Below are 20568 nucleotides of genomic sequence, written 5' to 3' on the forward strand. Positions count from 1 at the left end.
GCTGCATTTTAGTTTTATTTTATTTCAGACGTGACTTGTTAGTTGTACATGCTTTGTACAGTGCCTTACATAATGTTTGGGACAAAGACCCATCATTTATTTATTTGCATCTGTACTCCACAATTTGAGATTTGTAATTTTAAAAAATCACATGTGGTTAAAGTGCATTGTCAGATTTTAATAAAGGCCATTTTTATACATTTTGGTTTCACCATGTAGAAATTACAGCTGTGTTTATACATAGTCCCCCCATTTCAGGGCACCATAATGTTTGGGACACAGCAATGTCATGTAAATGAAAGTAGTCATGTTTAGTATTTTGTTGAATGGCAGAGTAGACTTGATGGGCCACATGGCCTAATTCTGCTTATAATCTTATGAAATGAAAAGAATGCTAAATGAATACAAGGTCGTAGAACAGAATAGGCTCCTCATTCCACAATGTCAGTGCCAAACGTGATGCCATGTTAAACTAATCTCCTTTGCTTGGACACGATCAAAATCCCTCCATTCCCTGCATATCCATGCTCCTATTGAAAAGCCACTATCGTATCTGCCTTCACACCACCCCAGGCAGCACATTCCAGGTGTCCACATGGTGAAACCAAAATGTATAAAAATGGCCTTTATTAAAATCTGACAATGTGCACTTTAACCACATGTGATTTTTTTTTAATTAGAAATCTCAAATTATGTGGAGGTTTGTGGAGGTGCACCATGGAAGGAATGTGGAAAACTTGTGCTGAAAGATATGCCTTCCAGTGATGTACATTTCCACTTTGGGGGAAAAAGGTTCTGACTGTCTACCCTATCTATGCCTCTCATAATTTTATACTACTACTACTATCCCCGACACTTTAGAGAAAGCAATCCGAGTTTGCCCAAACTCTCCTTGCAGTTAAATACCATCGATTCCAGGCAGCGTTCTGGATTACATCTTTTGTGTTACATTTCAATTCGTTTGCAAGACACCAAATTAAAAACAAATCTACAGAATTGAGCAGAACATATGGCACTTCTAACATGCAAAAGGTATAATTGAGACCAAAGAGTAAAATGGGCAATAAGGTCTGAATGAATGAATGAATAAGTTTATTGGCCACGTATTCAAATACAAGGAATTTGCCTTGGTGCTTTCAGAAGATGGAACAGATTTATATTGAATCTACTGATCCGGACCAAGGAATAACAGAAAGCTACAGTGGTGGCGTTCTTTCCACATTCCTTCCATGGTGCACCTCCACAAATAACAAGACCATAAATACAGGGAGTTGGCCTTAGACCATCAAGCCTTCCAGCAAGATCACGGCTGATCCTGTGCCTTAGTCCACTTTCCCCATCCGATCTCATTATCCTCTTGATTAAACAGCAAACAACAAAACTTTGCTAGATAACAATTCCCTGTAATTAAACCAAGGAAGACACACGCTTCAAAACAAACATTTGAAGAATTCAAGAAAAACCTCTTCAAAACTTTTGTATAAGGTTGAAACATTGGAACCCTGAATCAAATATTTCATGAGCTGGGTGATAAAGTATTATTTTTGGCTAAGGTCAAAGAATTCAAGGCCGGTTCTTCATTGGTTATGTGGTTTAAAAAAAAAATCATATTTGCAGGTGGCCATTTTCACCCCGTTGGTTTTCAACCCGAGTCCAATGCAAACCATGGGGAACTTCGCACACTGAGCGTAGGTTGGTGTTTTTCATTCAAACCTCAACTTTATAAAGCCAATGCTTATCCAAGGATTTGGTGCAGGCAGGACTCCCGCAAGCCTTTAAAGTCAAAGAGTGAATCATCAATAAGCTGCCTGACAATCTGGACACAATGTCGGAAACTTTGCATTAAATAAATCAAATGACCCGCTGAGTTCATCCAGCACTTAAGTACTTTCTTCCAGCATCCAGTCGTCATTTTACTGCTCCAATGCAAAATCATCTTATGTGCACCTACTAAGAAGTTCTATTCCTCTCACTGATGGTGGCTCAGTCAGATCCAACCCCCCCCCCCCCTTGTGAATCTTGCTGTTTGACCATGTTCCGACCCAAAATCCTTAGACTTTAGAGATGCAGGCACTTCGGACCACCATATCTACGCCGACCAGCGATCACCCTTTACACACTATGGACAAATTTACAACTTACCAAGCCAATTAACCTATAAACTTGTATGTCTTTGCAGTGTGGGAAAAAAGTGGAGCATCCGGAGAAAATGTACGCATTCACAGGGAGAACGTACAAACTCCATAGTCAGGATCGCACCCGGGTCTCTGGCGCTGTAAGGACTCGATATTACAGCCATGTGTATTTTTTTTCCCTTCAAGCTGCCCAACCCTCCAGCACTTTGCATTTTGTTCAAGATTCCAGCATCTGCAATTCCTTGCATCTCCGTCTTGCATCAAATATCCATTGGCTGAGGACAGCCATACTCTACTGGAGGGGGGAGTGGAATGTCCTGACCCATGGCAGCTGCATTTTTAACTCTGATTGTCAATCGGTATTCGTTGAAAGTATGAGACAGTCTGTCCATCAGCCCCTGAAGTCCTTCTTCAGTTTGAGTGGCGAGCTGTGCAAAATGTGCATATCTTATAGAGGCGTACAAAATCATGAGAGGAATAGATTGGGTTAACACAGAATCTCTTGCCCACAGAAGGAGAATTGAGAACCAGAGGACTTAGAATTTTGGTGAAGGGGGAAAGATTTAATGGGAACCCGAGGGGTAACTTTTTATTTTACACAAAAAGTGGTGGGTGTATGGAACGAGCTGCCGGAGGAAGTTGGCACAATGTTTAAGAAACATTTAGACAGGTACATGATAGGATAGGTTTAGAGGGATATGGGTCAAATGCAGGCAGGTGGGACTAGTGTAGATGGAACATTTTGGTTGGTGTGGACAAGTTGGGCCGTAGGACCTGTTTCCACTCTGTATGTCTCTATGACTATCTCCTTGGCACCAGCAGATCGGTGGGTGGTTTAACACTGGGGAATGTGAAGTGGGGAGACGGAATACTTGATATCATGGTATCATAATGGAAATATTTGGAAACTAATAATAAACCTTTACTAAGACATTTTGCATTTTACTATTACATTTTGAGTTCATGTTCAAATAATACTACAAGAGTTTGTTGATTTCTAGTCAATAAAGCAGGCATTGATTTAATTGCCCAATCATTGAAGGGCAGTGCTGGCATGTTGGCTTGGATTACAAACCCAAATTCTGGTTAGCTTGAAACCGCAAAGACCTGTGGCTAAGTTACGTGAACAGCTTTGCCAAGATGACATTCTCTTGTGAGCTGGTGGGTAGAGAGCATCTTAAAGCACACATTTTACTGGAAATCCTGATTTTCAGTATCCTGTTAATATGCTTCAGAAATGGTCTTGGACGAACAAGCAGCTCCTGTGTGTTACTCTTCTGTGTCCAGTGTCAGCAGATTCTGACATCTGAGTGAATTCCCCTCATGCGGGCCCATGCGGGAACACAATGGGACTCCTCAAGCTCAATTCGTATTGGAAAATCATTTTACATGCAAACTACCCTGACTTTCCATTTCACCAGATGAGAGGAAACATCTGTGGGAAAAAAACACTTTTTGATAACAATATAAATGTTCTTCTCAAAACTTGCTAGACTTTGGGCGGCTCCAAGTGAACTGAATAGCTGTCTTACACAAATGTCTTTGTACACTTTTTTATTTATGGAACATCACCTATTGTAACACTAATACAATAAATGAGACATATAGTCTTCATTCATTTTTTAAATGACATCAGAATGAGCTCTGCTGAATGCAATGAACAAAATTGTAAACCTAGTATTTTCAGAAAGACAGCAAATAATAGGTTCAAAATGAGGGTGCAGCAGGGTGGGGATTTCAATGGGACTGCTCACAACCGAAAAGGATTAAAAATGAAACTTGGCTCACATAATCTCTTGTCCTTTCAACTGGTTGATGTAACTGCTGATGCTGTTATAAAATACGGAATATAATTATAGCAGAGGCCTACCAATTCAGTGCCATCAGGACACCAGGCCTTAAAGCGAGAGAAAAATAAATGTATAAGAAAGAACTGCAGATGCTGGAAAAATCGAAGGTAGACAAAAATCAAAGGTAGAAAGTCAGCGGGTGAGGCAGCATCTATGGAGAGAAGGAATATGTGACGTTTCGGGTCGAGACCCTTCTTCAGATTGATGTCGGGTGGGGGAGGGAGAAAGGAAGATGCGGAGACAGTGGGCTGTGGGAGAGCTGGGAAGGGGGAGGGGAAGGAGGGAGAAAGCAAGGACCGTCTGAAAGTGGAGAAGTCAATGTTCATACCGCTGGGGTGTAAACTGCCCAAGCGAAATATGAGGTGCTGCTCCTCCAATTTGCGCTGGGCCTCACTCTGGCAATGGCGGAGGCCCAGGACAGAAAGGTCGGATTGGGAATGGGAGGGGGAGTTGAAGTGCTGAGCCATCAGGTTGGCGATCAGGTTGGTTAGTGCGAACTGAGCGGAGGTGTCGGGCGAAATGTATCTCTCTTTAAAGACAAGATAGAATCTGCAGCGATTTGAGTGTTGCAAAATGGCTCCGCAACAAGGCGACTCTTTGTATGTTGTTCCAGAAGCGGATCTACTGACAGTCGCTTCACTCTTTTACATGCGTATCATTGTCCTCAGTTTTCGTGTGATTTGACTCGATAGCTTTCAGAAGCTGTTCACTGTATCTTGGTACCGATGACAATAATGAATCAACAAATAACCACAATAAATAATCTTTTTTTGAACAGGTGAGATGTAATTTAGAGATAGAGCATGGAAACAGAACATTCTGTCCACCAAGTCCACGCAGACCAGCAATCACCCATGCAATAGTTCCACCCTACACACGAGGGACAATTTACAGGCCATTAGGCTACAAACCTGCACATCTTTGGAACGTGGGAGGAAACCGGAGCACCTGGAGAAAACCCACACGGTCACAGGGAGAACGTGCAAACAGTCCGGTAATCAAGAGCGAACTCGAGTCTTTCTCGCTGTCTCTACGCCGCACTCAATCTACTTCTACCAAAGAGTCAAAAGCTGACGAATTTCAGAAGAATAACCATAACCGTAAAAGCTTTAAAATGATTCATGGATTAAAAGTTTACCAAAATCAGTGAACAGACCGCCAAAGACAAAATAAACTATCCTGCCCATTAGCAGCCCGATATTTAAAACTTTTCTCATATGGTGCTTTCACAACCAATGAAGCAGGCCAACATTCACATCCATTTATTTACCTTAAGCAACACATAAAGAGCTGGATGAACTCAGCATGCCAGCGAGCATCCGTGGAGGATTGTACAGATGGCGATTCACAATGTGTAGGAAGGAACTGCAGTTGTTGGTTTAAACCAAAAATAGACACAAAATGCTGGAGTAACTCAGCGGGACAGGCAGCATCTCTGGAGAGAAGGAATGGATGACACTTCGGGTTATAGAAACATAGAAAATAGGTGCAGGAGGCCATTCGGCCCTTCGAGCCAGCACCGCCATTCATTGTGATCATGGCTGATCGTCCCCTATCAATAACCCGTGCCTGCCTTCTCCCCATATCCCTCGATTCCACTAGCCCTTAGAGCTCTATCTAACCCAAGGGTCGAGACCCTTCTTTATCGAACTGAATTGTATATCCGGCAATTCAGAATGTTGTCTGCCAATTCCCTCCACAGATGCTGCCTGACCCGCTGAGTTCCTCCAGCACTTTTGTTCAAGAGTCCTACATTTGCAGTCTCCTGTGTCTCCATTGTGTACATGCTCGCTCTTGGGAAAATCTAATGCTTATGTTACTTCTGCTGCAAAATACATAGAAGGATCTTGGAATGATGGAAAACAAAGCAAAAATATATAAAGCCTCTGATCTCCAATAACCATCACAACCATCTATGCGAGGTGCAAACACTACAGCTGTCTCGGCAAGCACAGAGAAGGTGGGTATTTCAGGTCATTCCCTTGGTAGTGAAATCCTCTCCAATTTCAAAAACATTTCCGAATTTCCTGCTTTTGAAAAAATATTGCATTTACCGTGTCTACATTTAATAATTTATGCAATTCAATGAAGTTTCCCAACCTCCACTACTTCAAAACGATAGATATTTATACTGGCAAGTCTTTATAACTCGTTCAATGTATTTGCATCTTTTTAGTGATATTGTGACCAAAACCCCACTCACTGTCCCCTGTGTGTAACTAGCACCCTTTACCTTCTTCATATGACCTCTGTAGATTTGCTCATTACAGTTCTGGCTAAATAACACAACCTAATCGCTTCTTTCAATTGCTCTACTACAGTGTCTAGACACGGAAAGCATCATGTCTACTATTACTTCCCTGCCCATTTCAAAGTCCGCTTGCATTACACAACAAACGGAATGGAACTTAAGACCAAAGTTATTGATTTATGGCTTTCAAAGGAGAAGTGGTTTAGTCCTCCACTGCCAACACTGAATCTGACAGCGAGCCATAATTCAAGGGTTGTTTATGACACATGCTTTATTGACCAATGTACAATATTTTACATTTCTTAGGGTTAAATTCCATTTGCATTTCTGTCGAGTCTTTAGACTTCACACAGCATGGAAACAGGTTCTTTGGCCCACCGAGTCCGCGCCCGCCAGCGATCACCCCGTAGACTAACACTATCCTACACACTAGGGCAATTTACAATTTTACCGCAGTCAATTAACCTGCAAACATGTACGCCTTTGGTGTGTGGGAGGAAACCGGAGCACCTGGAGAAAACCCACGTGGTCACAGGGAGAACATACAAACTCCGTACAGACAGCACCGAAACTGGCATGTCGAACCCGGGTCTCTGGTGGGTAGTTCTACTGCTGCGTCACTGTGCTGCCCTGTGCCACTATCGGCCCGAATACTATTTCTAATCCCATCCCGATTTGGTCCATCACTTTCACCATTTTAACAGCAGTGAGTTTAAAGAAATCATCATGGATGAAGAAAATGTACATGATGTGACAATGCTTAGGAGCAAATTAAATAAACTGTTACCCATGAGTCGCAGGTGGAGCTGGCCTTAAATTAAATAGATTTCAAAGTGGTCGGAAACACAATGAGTGCATTAATGGCATTCCATTTCCCCCAAAACTAGACACTTTTCTATGCCTTGCAGCACCAGATACCAGGATCGATCCTGAAGATGAAGGGATTCAAAGTAACATTAGCAAATTACACAAAGCTGGGTGGCAGTGTGAACTGTGAGGAGGATGTTATGAGAATGCAGGGTGACTTGGACAGGTTGGGGGTGGGCAGATGCATGGCAGATGAAGTTTAATGCGGATAAATGTGAGGTTATCCACTTTGGTATCAAAAACAGGAAGGCAGATTACTGTCTAAATGGCGTCAAGTTGTGAAAAGGGGAAGTACAACGGGATCTGGGGATCCTTGTTCATCAGTCTATGAAAGTAAGCATGCAGGTACAGCAGGCAGTGAAGAAAGCGAATGGCATGTTGGCCTTTATAACAAGAGGAGTCGAGAAACGGAGCAAAGAGGTCCTTCTGCAATTGTACAGAGCGCTAGTGAGACCACACCTGGAGTATTGTGTGCAGTTTTGGTCCCCTAATTTGAGGAAGGACATTCTTGCTATTGAGGGAGTGCAACGTAGGTTTACAAGGTTAATTCCCGGGATGGCGGGACTGTCATATGCTGAGAGATTGGAGCGGCTGGGCTTGTAACCATATAACAATTACAGCCATCTCGGCCCTTCTAGTCCGTGCTGAACACTTATTCTCCCCTAGTCCCATCTACCTGCACTCAGACCATAACCCTCCATTCCTTTCCCGTCCATATACCTATCCAATTTATTTTTAAATGATAAAATCAAACCTGCCTCCACCACTTCCACTGGAAGCTCATTCCACACAGCTACCACTCTCTGAGGAAAGAAGTTCCCCCTCATGTTACCCCTAAACTTCTGTCCCTTAATTCTCAAGTCATGTCCACTTGTTTGAATCTTCCCTACTCTCAGTGGGAAAAGCTTATCCACATCAACTCTGTCTATCCCTCTCATCATTTTAAAGACCTCTATCAAGTCCCCCCTTAACCTTCTGCGCTCCAAAGAATAAAGACCTAACTTGTTCAACCTTTCTCTGTAACTTAGTTGCTGAAACCCAGGCAACATTCTAGTAAATCTCCTCTTTACTCTCTCTATTTTGTTGACATCTTTCCTATAATTTGGCGACCAAAATTGTACACCATACTCCAGAATTGGCCTCACCAATGCCTTGTACAATTTTAACATTACATCCCAACTTCTATACTCAATGCTCTGATTTATAAAGGCTAGCACACCAAAAGCTTTCTTTACCACCTTATCTACACGAGATTCCACCTTCAGGGAACTATGCACAGTTATCCCTAGATCCCTCTGTTCAACTGCATTCCTCAATTCGCTACCATTTACCATGTACGTCCTATTTTGATTTGTCCTGCCAAGATGTAGCACCTCACACTTATCAGCATTAAACTCCATCTGCCATCTTTCAGCCCACTCTTCCAAATGGCCTAAATCTCTCTGTAGACTTTGAAAATCTACTTCATTATCCACAACACCACCTATCTTATAATTATCTACATACTTACTAATCCAATTTACCACACCATCATCCAGATCACTGATGTATATGACAAACAACAGTGGACCCAACACAGATCCCTGTGGCACCCCACTAGTCACCGGCCTCCAACCTGACAAACAGCCATTCACCATTACTGTCTGGCATCTCCCATTCAGCCACTGTTGAATCCATTTTGCTACTCCACCATTAATACCCAACAATTGAACCATCTTAACCAACCATCCATGTGGAACCTTGTCAAAGGCCTTACTGAAGTCCATATAGACAACATCCACCGCTTTAACCTCATCAATTTCCCTAGTAACCTCTTCAAAAAAATTCAAGAAGATTAATCAAACATGACCTTCCAGGCACAAATCCATGTTGACTGTTCCTAATCAGACCCTGTATATCCAGATGCTTATATATATTATCTCTAAGTATCCTTTCCATTAATTTGCCCACCACTGACGTCTAACTAACAGGTCTATAATTGCTAGGTTTACTCTTAGACCCCTTTTTAAACAATGGAACAACATGTGCAGTACGCCAATCCTCCGGCACCATTCCCGTTTCTAATGACATTTGAAATATTTCTGTCATAGCCCCTGCTATTTCTACACTAACTTCCCTCGATGTCCTAGGGAATATCCTGTCAGGACCTGGAGACGTATCCACTTTTATATTTTTCAAAAGTGTCAGTACTTCCTCTTCTTTGAATCTCATAGTTTTGGACATCCGGTGGCGCTGTTGCTAGCTGCCTCCGCCTTCAGTCCGGTATCTTTTTGTTTTTTTGTTATGTTTGAACTGTGTTTTTTGTGTTTTTTGAATGTCTTTATGTGGGAGAAGAAGGTACGGTAAGGGAGATACCGTCCTTCAGTCGCTTCCTGGAGAGGATGCGACTATTATTCTTCCCTCCCCCCCCCCCCCCCGCGGCCTACCTACTGGATTGGCGCGGCCTTTCCTGCCGGGATCGACCAGAGCTCCAGCAGCAGCGGCGGCGCATCGTTGGATACATCGCGGGGCAGGCGATGCCTTACTGGGGATCGCCGTTTGGGCAGCACTGATCAACATCGCGGAGTCCTTCGACTCTGCCCGGCTCGGCCTGTGGGCTCTGGAGCCGCGGACTCCAGTGGGAGGTGGCTGATCTGGAGGTCCGGGCCGCTGAGGATGTTCTCCGTCGGGGTTCCATCGTTCCCGGCGAGAGGGCCTGAGCCAGGGGCTACAGTTTAAGAATAAGGGGCATGCCATTTACAATAGACAATAGGTGCAGGAGGAGGCCATTCTGCCCTTCGAGCCAGCACCGCCATTCAATGTGATCATGGCTGATCATCCCCAATCAGTACCCCGTTCCTGCCTTCTCCCCATATCCTCTGACTCCGCTATTTTTAAGAGCCCTATCTAGCTTTCTCTTGAAAGCATCCAGAGAACCCACCTCCACCGCCCTCTGAGGCAGAGAATTCCACAGACTCACCACTCTCTTTGTGAAAAAGTGTTTTAGAACGGAAACGAGGAGGTGGAGGCCGGTTCTCTGGATACTTTCATAGAAACATAGAAAATAGGTGCACGAGTCAGCCATTCGGCCCTTCAAGCCTGCACCGCCATTCAATATGATCATGGCTGATCATTTCAAGAGAGCTATACATGGCTCTTAAAGATAGCGGTGTCAGGGGATATAGGGAGAAGGCAGGAACGGGGTACTGATTGGGGATGATCAGCCATGATCACATTGAATATCGGTGCTGGCTCGAAGGGCCGAATGGCCTACACCTGCACCTAATGTCTATTGTCTGACTACGGATGTTGCCTGCACAGATTTAGTACGTTTGCCCTGTGACCACATGGGTTTTCTCCGGGTGCTCTGGCTTCCTCCCATATTCTAAAGATGTGCAAGTTCGTAGGTGAATTGGTTTCTGTAACATGTTCCTATTATGTAGGATTGACTAGTTTATGGGAGATAGTTGGGCGGCACGATTTCGATGCACCAAAGGGCCTATTTCAACGCTCTCTAAACTAAACTCAGGCCTGATACAAGGGTACAGTCATTTACATAAAAGAGATAAAAGGAGAAACAAAACCATAGTGGAATAAATAATACGTTTGTATATTTTGACAGTTGCATGTGTTATATTTAGACAATAGGCAATAGGTGCATTTGGCCCTTCGAGCCAGCATCGCCTTTCAATGTGATCATGGCTGATCATCCCCAATCAGTACCCCATTCCTGCCTTCTCCCCATATCCCCCGACTCCAATATCTTTAAGAGCCCTATCTAACTCTCTTGTAAAAGTATCCAGAGAACCGGCCTCCACCGCTCTCTGAGGCAGAGAATTCCACAGACTCACAACTCTCTGTGAGAAAAAGTGTTTCCTCGTCTCCGTTCTAAATGGTTTATCACTTATTCTTAAACTGTGGCCCCTGGTTCTGGACTCCCCCAACACCGGGGACATGTTTCCTGCCTCTAGCTTGTCCAAACCCTTAATAATCGTATATGTTTCAATAAGATCTCCTCTCATCCTTCTAATCTCCAGAGTATACAAGCCAGGAGCATTCAAGACAGGACAAGAGAATTATTTTGTTTCCTTAATAGAGGTAGCGGGATCAATTATAATAATAATAATGGATGGGATTTATATAGCGCCTTTCTAATACTCAAGGCGCTTTACATCGCATTATTCATTCACTCCTCAGTCACACTCGGTGGTGGTAAGCTACTTCTGTAGCCACAGCTGCCCTGGGGCAGATTGACGGAAGCGTGGCTGCCATTCTGCGCCTACGGCCCCTCCGACCACCACCAATCACTCACACACATTCACACACATTCACACACAGGCAAAGGTGGGTGAAGTGTCTTGCCCAAGGACACAACGACTGTATGCACTCCAAGCGGGATTCGAACCGGCCAGCTTCCGGTCGCCAGCCGAACACTTAGCCCATTGTGCCATCTGTCGTCCCGTTATTATGTCCATTTGAGGAGAGATGGGATATGAAATAAAGGCTTAATTCAAACGATGGAGCCTCCAACAGTTCAGCATCTCCTCAATACTGCACCAGCATCAACATGGATATCATACTTGAACTTGGTTGAGCTTGAGTCCACTATATTCCAACTAAACCCACAGAAACTAGGGGAAAGTTTGTAAGTGAACCTCACCTTCCATTCCCAAGTTTTGCCACGTAGGAATGAAGATTGACACCGATAACTCACTACATAAGTGAAAAAACCCGTGATGAACGAAACAAGTTACAACATCCCAAAGCAGAGATCCAAATTGGAAAAATACAATTACCAGTCTAATTCTGACCCTTTGCTTAAAATGTGCTGAAGTAACTCAGCAGGTCGGGCAGCATCTCTGGAGGACATGGATGGGTGATGTTTGGGGTCAGGACACAAAAGGAAGGTTCTAACTCAAACGTTGATGATCCATGTCCTCCAGAGATGCCGCCTGACCTGCTGGTGACTCCAGCCCTTTATCGTCTACACAAGATTCCAGCATCTGCAGATCTTTGTTTCTCTGAACTGTTGCAATTTGACGGGCTTAAATCACCAGATAGTGGACAAACGTTTGCCAATAATTTAATTTCCCCAAGTCTATGATTTTCACATTACTTCTGCCTGCCTTGCAGCAATTTACATCCAGCTGATTTACTTTTATATTGGAAAAAGTCATTCATTCGTTGGTAGGCTAAAACGGATCCAGCTAAGAGCATGAATTATGTTGATGAAACTTGTCTGTATTTTAACAAAAAAAACAGTTGATAAAGGGCAGGTGTCTTCTGGGGCAGATTCCTGTGCTTATTAATAAAGGACATAGTGCAGCTTTATGGACCAATATGCATGAATTCATGCTCTTTCTAGCACAGTGATCCATCAGAAAGGCTAGACAGCATGGTATCGCACTAGAAGTTATTAGTGCTTTACAATTTATTCCAGCTGTCAACATATTCCCAGGTGCACTTTGATTTACACACACTCCCTTGATTTTAATATTGTTGAGCTCAACTATACATTGTTTGAAAGAGTTGGCATTGGATGACTTTTCAGAAATCAGTTTCAGTCAAAATGGACTCATTCTCGGCTATAAATCAATAGTTCAATATATTATCTACGTTTGCATCTTGGGTTAAGATCTTTCTTTAATTTGTACATAATTTACATGCATCTTTTCCCTTATTACTAACAACCAACTTGCTATTGTGGAGCACAACATTTTCACCACAGCAATCTTGTGGAAATTGTCTGCATGCAACAAATCCCACCTTATCTTTGAAATCTTCCTACTTGATTCCCACTGCCAGTTATGAGTGTACTTACTCTCTCTCCTTTTCAGAAAGCTTGTCCGTGATGTTGTCCTTGATGGTGGACCTGGAACCCTTCTGGATGATGGGATACCTGAGTGGCACTTGCAGGAAATAGGAAACCATGAGCACCAGATGTGCCGTGTAGCCCAGGGCGACAGCGATGCTCCCTTCATCCTTGGCTTAAAGAGGAAGAAAACAATCAATAGTCAAACTGTGCTCAAATAATAACCGTACAGATTTACCCAATGTTTAAACAAAAATTCTAACAGGTTTTCTATCCACATTTCAAAAGTCTGTTTTTTGTTTGTAGAGTTATACAGCAAAGAAACAGGCCCTTCAGCCCAACCTGTCCATGCCAATAAAGATGCCCCATCTATGCTAGTCTCATTTGCCTGCATTTCCCTTAAAACCCTTCATGTATCTGGTCAAATGTCTTTCAATTGTATATTACTTTGCTCAATCACCTTCTCTGATTCCCAACATATACCCATCACCCTCTGAGTGGAAAAGTTGCCTCACAATTCCCATTAAATCTTGCCCCTCTCACCTTAAACCAATGTCCTCTGGTTCTTGATTCCCCTACAGTGAGTAAAAGACCGTGTGTGCATTCACCCTATCTATTCCTATCATCATTTTATACACCTTTATAAGATCACCCCTCAGCCTCCTGTGCTCCAAGGAATAAAGTCCTCGACTGCCCAACCTCTCCCGAAAGCTCAGGCCCTCAAGTCCTGGCTACATCCTTTAAATCTTCTCTGCACTCATCCCAACGTAGTGACATCCTTCTTACGGCTAGATGACCAAAACTGACCACAATGCAGGCATTGGCAATGCGTTGCAGCCATCTGTCCAATTTGCAATTAGCAGAGATGCAACCAAATAGGGGAGTCAAGAGTCATATTGTCATGTGTCCCAGATAGGATACAAAATAGTATCACCGGCAACAACAGTGTAACCTGTCGGCATCCTTACAAGATTTCCACATAACAGCGGCTCAGGTGCTATTAGAAATTACACCATACTTCAAAATGTTTCAATGTTCTGAAAAGTATTCTATTGAAAGCACTATGGCCAAATCTTGTATTATCCAGCATCATGTTCCATTGGTATGTAATCGTGACGTGTACCAAGATGGTGAAAAATAGTTATCCAGGCAGATCAGACCATACACGAGTACAAGATGGAGTGCGATAAACAATGCAGACTACGTTGCCACAGGTGCAAAGAAATTGCAGATTAAAAAAAGCTCCATAGCATGAGGACCGTTAGGGAGTCTGGTAAGGGAAAGAGCGGTTCTTGAATCTGGCGGCATGTCGATTCAAGTTTTTGTTTCTTCCATGAAGAGCAACAAAATGAACAAACCATTTTTTGGTATTGCTAGACAAGGAAGAGCTACGTTCAGGATTCAGAAGATCATTTGCTCAAAATAACTGCTTTTTCCCCCCTCTATTTTCCAGTTTACTTCGTGGAACAGGTAAAGCAGCTCAATTTAATATGTCTATCAAAGAAAGGCAATTAGAGTCATAAGGCATTGAAACAGCCACACGGCTCAATTTGCCCATACCAACCAACATGTCCCACACTAGTTCCACTTGCTGGCGTTTGGCTCATATCCCTTTAAACCTATCCTATCTATCAATTGATTAAGAAGGAACTGCAGATGCTGAAAAAAAAAATCAAAGGTTGATTAAAATGCTGGAAAAACTCAGCGGGTGAAGCAGCATCTGTGAAACATAGAAAATAGGTGCAGGAGTAGGCCATACGGCCCTTTGAACCTGCACCGCCATTCAATATGATCATGGCTGATCATCCAACTCAGTATCCTGTACCTGCCTTCTCTCCATACCCCCTGATCCCCTTAGCCACAAGGGCCACATCTAACTCCCTCTTAAATATAGCCTATGAACTGGCCTCAACTACCTTCTGTGGCAGAGAGTTCCAGAGATTTACCACATTCACATGAAGCGAGCGAGAGTCTGAAGACGGGTCTCGACCCAAAACGTCACCTATTCCTTCGCTCCATAGATGCTGCCTCACCCACTGAGTTTCCCCAGCATTTTTATCTACCTTCTATCTATCAATTGAAGCATTTCCTCAAGGTTTTAGCTGTTTACACAGATTATGCACGAGCATTGAAGAGTAACTTGAACTTGAATCCATAAACTAACCCAAGGCGAGTGATGTCCACCAAGACAACATTAATTTTTAAATAGCCATCTATCAAGGAATTTAACCGAGAAATGCACACAATTCTTTGCAGTAAAAGGTTTTATATTACTACCACAAATTTATGGTACATGAAGGCAACAACATACTTTGTTTTATTTAAAAAGCAATTTCCTCCCTATAATATCCATAATAAAGCCTGTATCATAACATCCTCTACAAAAAAATGAGATTAATTTATGAACGTTTTCACTCAACTCTGACTAAGAACGTTGTTGTACAGTTCAGGGCAATATGTATCATCTGGTTTTAAGGAATTATGTTCCTTATGGGTTGAGATAAACGTTTAGTTCATTCATTTGGTTTAATATTGTCATGTGTACGAGGCAGTGAAAAGCTTTTTGCTGCAGGCTATCCAGTTGAAGAAGACTACATGATTACAATCAAGTTGTCCACAGTGTACAGAGAAAGGATGGATGGGGGGGGGGGGGGGGCGCGGGGGTGTTCAACATTTGGTGTCTGATAAACTCCAATTAAATAAAGTTCAAAGGTCTCCAAAGGGGTAGATGGGAGGTCAGGACCGCACTCTGGTGAGAGCACAGTCCAGTTGCCTGATAACGGCTGGTAAGAAACTGCCCTGAATCTGGAGATATGCGTCTTCAAACTTCTGTACCACTTCATAAGGTCATAAGTGAGAGGAGCATAATTAGGCCATTAAAGTCTACTCCGCCATTCAATCATGGCTAATCTATATTTCCCCCTCATTCTCCTGCTTTCTCCCAATAACCCCCGACACTCTAATTAATCAAGAATCTGTCAATCTCTGTCTTAAAAAAACCCAAAGATGGCCTCCACGGCCTTCTGTGGCAATGAATTCCATAGATTCACCACACTCTGACTAAAGAAATTCCTCCTCATCTCCTTTTGAAAGGTTCGTCCTTTATTCTGAAGCTCTGGCCTCTGGCCTTTGTGGAAACCTCACTCTCCACATCCACTCTATCCAGGCTTTTCACTATTCGGAAAGTTTCAATGAGGTCCCCTCTCATCCTTTTAAACTGCAGCGATTACAGGACCAGTGCCGTCAAACGCTCATCATATGTTAACTCAATCATTCCTGTGATCATTCTCGTAAATCTGCACTGACCACTTCAATGCCAGCACATCCGTTCTCAAACATGGGGCCCCAAAACTGGTCACAATACTCCAAATATGGTCTGACCAATGCCTTTTAAAGCCTGATGGAGAGGGTAGCAGAGGGAATGATCGGGGTGGGACTGGTTCTTGATTATGCTGGTGGCCTTGCTGACGTAGCGTGAAGTATAGATGGAGTCAATGGAAGGGAGGTTGGTTCGTGTGATGGTCTGGACGATATCCACAACCATCTGCAATTTGTTGCAGTCTTGGATGGAGCCGTCTCAAACCATGCCGTCATGGATCCGAATAAAACGCACATCTGTAGAAGTTGGTGGTGGTTGTTGGGGTCATGCTAAACGTCCTAAGCCTTCTACGGTAGTAAAGACTTTAGAGATACAGCGCAGAAACAGGCCCTTCGGCCCATCGCATCCACATCTACCAGTGATCATTCCATTGCCAGGGCTAGAGGGTCTGAGCTATAGGCAGAGGTTGAGTAAACTATAGTAAAACTCAGTAAAACTATAAAGGATAGTATTCGGCTGAAGGCAAGGGCATATAAGGTAGCTAGAGATAGTGGGAGGGTAGAGGATTGGGAAGCATTTAAAGGTCAGCAAAAAATAACTAAGAGATTAATTAAGACGGGGAAAATAGACTATGAAAGGAAATTAGCAAACAACATAAAAACTAATAGTAAGAGTTTTTATAGCTATATAAAAAGAAAAAGGGTGGCTAAGGTGAACGTTGGTCCATTGGAGGGTGAGACTGGAGAGTTGTTGGTGGGGAACATGGAAATGGCAAAGGCATTAAACGAGTATTTTGTATCAGTCTTCACCATAGAAGACACAAAAAATATTCCAACGCTGGATAAACAGGGGGCGGTAGGAATGGAGGAGCTAAATACTATTAAGATCACCAAGGAGGTGGTATTAGGGAAATTAATGAGACTGAAGGAGGATAAATCCCCTGGGCCTGATGGATTACATCCAAGGGTCTTGAGGGAGATAGCGGTGGGGATTGTGGATGCATTGGTGATAATTTTCCAAAACTCCCTGGAGGCAGGAACGGTCCCAGTGGATTGGAAAATGGCCAATGTAACACCTATATTTAAAAAAGGAAGTAAACAGAAGGCGGGTAACTATAGACCGGTTAGTCTAACATCGGTGGTGGGTAAAATGTTAGAGACAATTATTAAGGAAACACTAACGGGGCACTTGGATAAACATGACTTCATCGGACAGAACCAGCATGGTTTTGTGAAGGGGAAGTCCTGTTTAACGAATCTGCTCGAATTCTTTGAGGAAGTAACAACCCGGGTGGATAAAGGGGAACCGGTGGATGTGGTATACTTGGACTTCCAAAAGGCTTTTGACAAGGTGCCACATAAGAGACTATTGCTAAAAGTAAAAAATTATGGGATTGGGGGTAATATATTAGCATGGGTAGAGGATTGGCTAACAAATAGGAAGCAGAGAGTGGGGATAAATGGTTCATACTCGGGATGGCAACCGGTAACTAGCGGGGTTCCGCAAGGGTCGGTGCTGGGACCCCAGTTGTTCACAATTTATATAAATGATTTGGAGGAGGGAACCAAGTGTAATATATCAAAATTTGCGGACGATACAAAAATGGGAGGAAAAGTAGGGGATGAGGAGGATAGGAAGAGTCTGCAAAAGGATATAGATAAGCTAGGTGAGTGGGCAACAACTTGGCAGATGAAGTTTAATACTAATAAATGTGAAGTCATTCACTTTGGGAAAAAAAATGATAGGGCAAGTTATTTTCTAAATGAGGAGGAGCTGCGTTGTAATGCAACGCAAAGGGATCTAGGGGTATTAGTACATGAATCACTAAAAGTTAGTATGCAGGTGCAGCAAGCAATCAGGAAGGCCAATGGAGTTTTGGCCTTTATTGCTAGGGGGATTGAGTATAAAAACACGGAGGTCTTGCTGCAGCTGTACACAGTATTAGTGAGACCACATTTGGAATACTGCGTACAGTTCTGGGGTCCATACTTAAGAAAGGATGTACTAGCCCTGGAGGCAGTGCAGCGAAGGTTTACAAGATTAATTCCTGCAATGAGGGGATTGACATATGAGGAAAGGTTAAGTAGGCTGGAACTCTACTCTTTGGAGTTTAGAAGAATGAGAGGCGATCTCATTGAAACATATAAGATCGTGAGGGGCCTTGATCGGGTGGATGCACCGAGGATGTTCCCAATGATCGGGGAGACTAGAACTAGGGGACATAGTTGCAGAATAAGGGGGGGCTCTTTTAAAACTGAGATGAGGAAGAACTTCTTCACCCAGAGGGTGGTTAATTTGTGGAATTCACTGCCCCAGGGAGCAGTGGAAGCAGAAACTTTAAATATATTTAAGACTAAAATAGATGGTTTTTTAGCTGCCAAGGGGATAAGGGGCTACGGGGAGAGGGCAGGGATATGGACCTAGGTATGGTTAGTATAGTAAGACCTGAGTGATCTCCTGGACAAGTGTCGATCGCCTGGATTGGGGTCGGAGAGGAATTTCCCGGATTTTTTCCCCGAATTGGACCTGGGTTTTTATCCGGTTTTTTGCCTCCCCCAGGAGATCACGAGGTTTTTGGGGTGGAGAGGGGTGATAGCGGTATAAAGGTGAGGGTAGTGTCTTGTGTTCTGTGTCTTGTGTCTACTGTTTGTGGGTAAGTGTGTCTGTTTAGTGTTCAGCCATGAGCGAATGGCGGTGCGGGCTCGACGGACCTGGTGGTCTACTCTCGCACCTACTTTCTATGTTTCTATGTTTCTATGTAAGCTGGGTCTCTATTCCTTGGAGCGTAGGAGGATGAGGGGTGATCTTAAGATCATGAGAGGAATAGATCGGGTAGATGCACAGAATCTCTTGCCCAAAGTAGGTAGATCGAGGAATCTGAGGGGTAATTTTTTCACACAAAGGGTGGTGGATGTATGGAACGAGCTGCCAGAGGAGGTAGTTGAGGAAGGGAATATCCCAACATTTAAGAAACAGTTAGACAGGTACATGGATAGGACAGGTTTGGATAGGACAGGTTTTTGGATAGGACAGGTTTTTGGATAGGACAGGTTTTTGGATAGGACAGGTTTTTGGATAGGACAGGTTTTTGGATAGGACAGGTTTTTGGCAAGATGGCGCCTGCCTGCGGCGATTTTTGCGGAGCTCCGGAAAATAAAAGGCTCAACTACAACTTCCAACAACTTACCTGGATCAGAAAAACTGCAGAAATCGGTGCCGTTTCGGACAACCTGCTTGAGCACCTCAAGGCTCTCGCAATTTTGCGATCTCCCGCTGCTGCGGGAGCCCTGGACTTTAAATTTTCCCACGCTGGCTGTGGAACTCCCGACCCGACTGAGGATCCCAGGTACGGTACCTGGAGACCCCGGGGTGACCCCCGGATCCGATGGGCCAGTCTAACTGTACCTGTCTAACTGTTTCTTAAATGTTGGGATATTCCCTTCCTCATCTACCAGGAACAACGGAGCTGGTGCTGCCGACTTTGAGGGAACCCCCGTTCATTACGGAGCTGGAGCTGCCGTCTGTGAGGGATTCCCCGTTCCAGCGCAGGTCCGCAGAAACAGCAGGTACAGTAAGCACAGTACCTGGAAACAAAGGGGAAGCCTCCATTGTGTCCGGAAACGTGGCCGACAGGCAAGACTTCAGGTCAGAATGAAGCGCAGGGGACTTCGGCCCCCTCTCCCTACTATCCTACTGGCCAACGTAGTCCCTTGAAAACAAAGTGGAGGACTTAAGGGCAAGGCCGACTTATCAAAGGGAGCTGAGGGAATGCTCTGTGTTCTGTTTCACAGAGACATGGCTCACCCCCAGCTCCCCAGACTCAGCGGTCCAGCCTGAAGGGTTCTCCATCCACCGTATGGACCGTACACTGGCATCTGGAAAAGGGAGAGGAGGGGGCGTCTGCCTCATGGTCAACTCTGCGTGGTGTTCAGACGTGGCAGTCCTTTCCAACTCCTGCTCTCCACTCCTCGAACATCTGGCGGTGAAGTGCCGTCCCTTCTACCTCCCGAGAGAATTCACCTCCGTTATCCTGACCGCGGTCTACATCCCACCCCAGGCAGACGTCCGTCTGGCACTGGAGGAGCTGCACGCAGTGGTCAACAAACACCAGACGTCTTACCCAGAGGCATTTACCACCATTGCTGGGGACTTCAATAAGGCGAACCTCAAGAAATCACTCCCTAACTTCCACCAACATGTCTCCTGCTGCACCAGAGGACCTAACACCCTCGACCACTGCTACACCACCATCAAGAATGCCTATCGTTCTATTCCTCGCCCTCACTTCGGTAAATCCGACCATACCACGGTGCTGCTTCTTCCTGCCTACAGACAGCAATTAAAGAGCGCACCCC

The 20568-nt window shown here is 44.1% G+C and overlaps 1 protein-coding gene across 1 annotated transcript in view; it reads right to left on the reverse strand.

Annotated features, from left to right (window-relative positions):
• uvrag (UV radiation resistance associated) overlaps positions 1-20568 on the reverse strand; it is a 270572-nt gene that overhangs the window by 136204 nt on the left and 113800 nt on the right. Inside the window, exon 10 of the mRNA XM_033022153.1 lies at positions 12904-13069. Within this exon, the coding sequence (XP_032878044.1) occupies positions 12904-13069 (166 nt within the window). The remainder of the gene's footprint in view (positions 1-12903; positions 13070-20568) is intronic.

Source organism: Amblyraja radiata, chromosome 6 (genome assembly GCF_010909765.2).
Source record: "Amblyraja radiata isolate CabotCenter1 chromosome 6, sAmbRad1.1.pri, whole genome shotgun sequence".
Lineage (NCBI taxonomy): Eukaryota > Metazoa > Chordata > Chondrichthyes > Rajiformes > Rajidae > Amblyraja > Amblyraja radiata.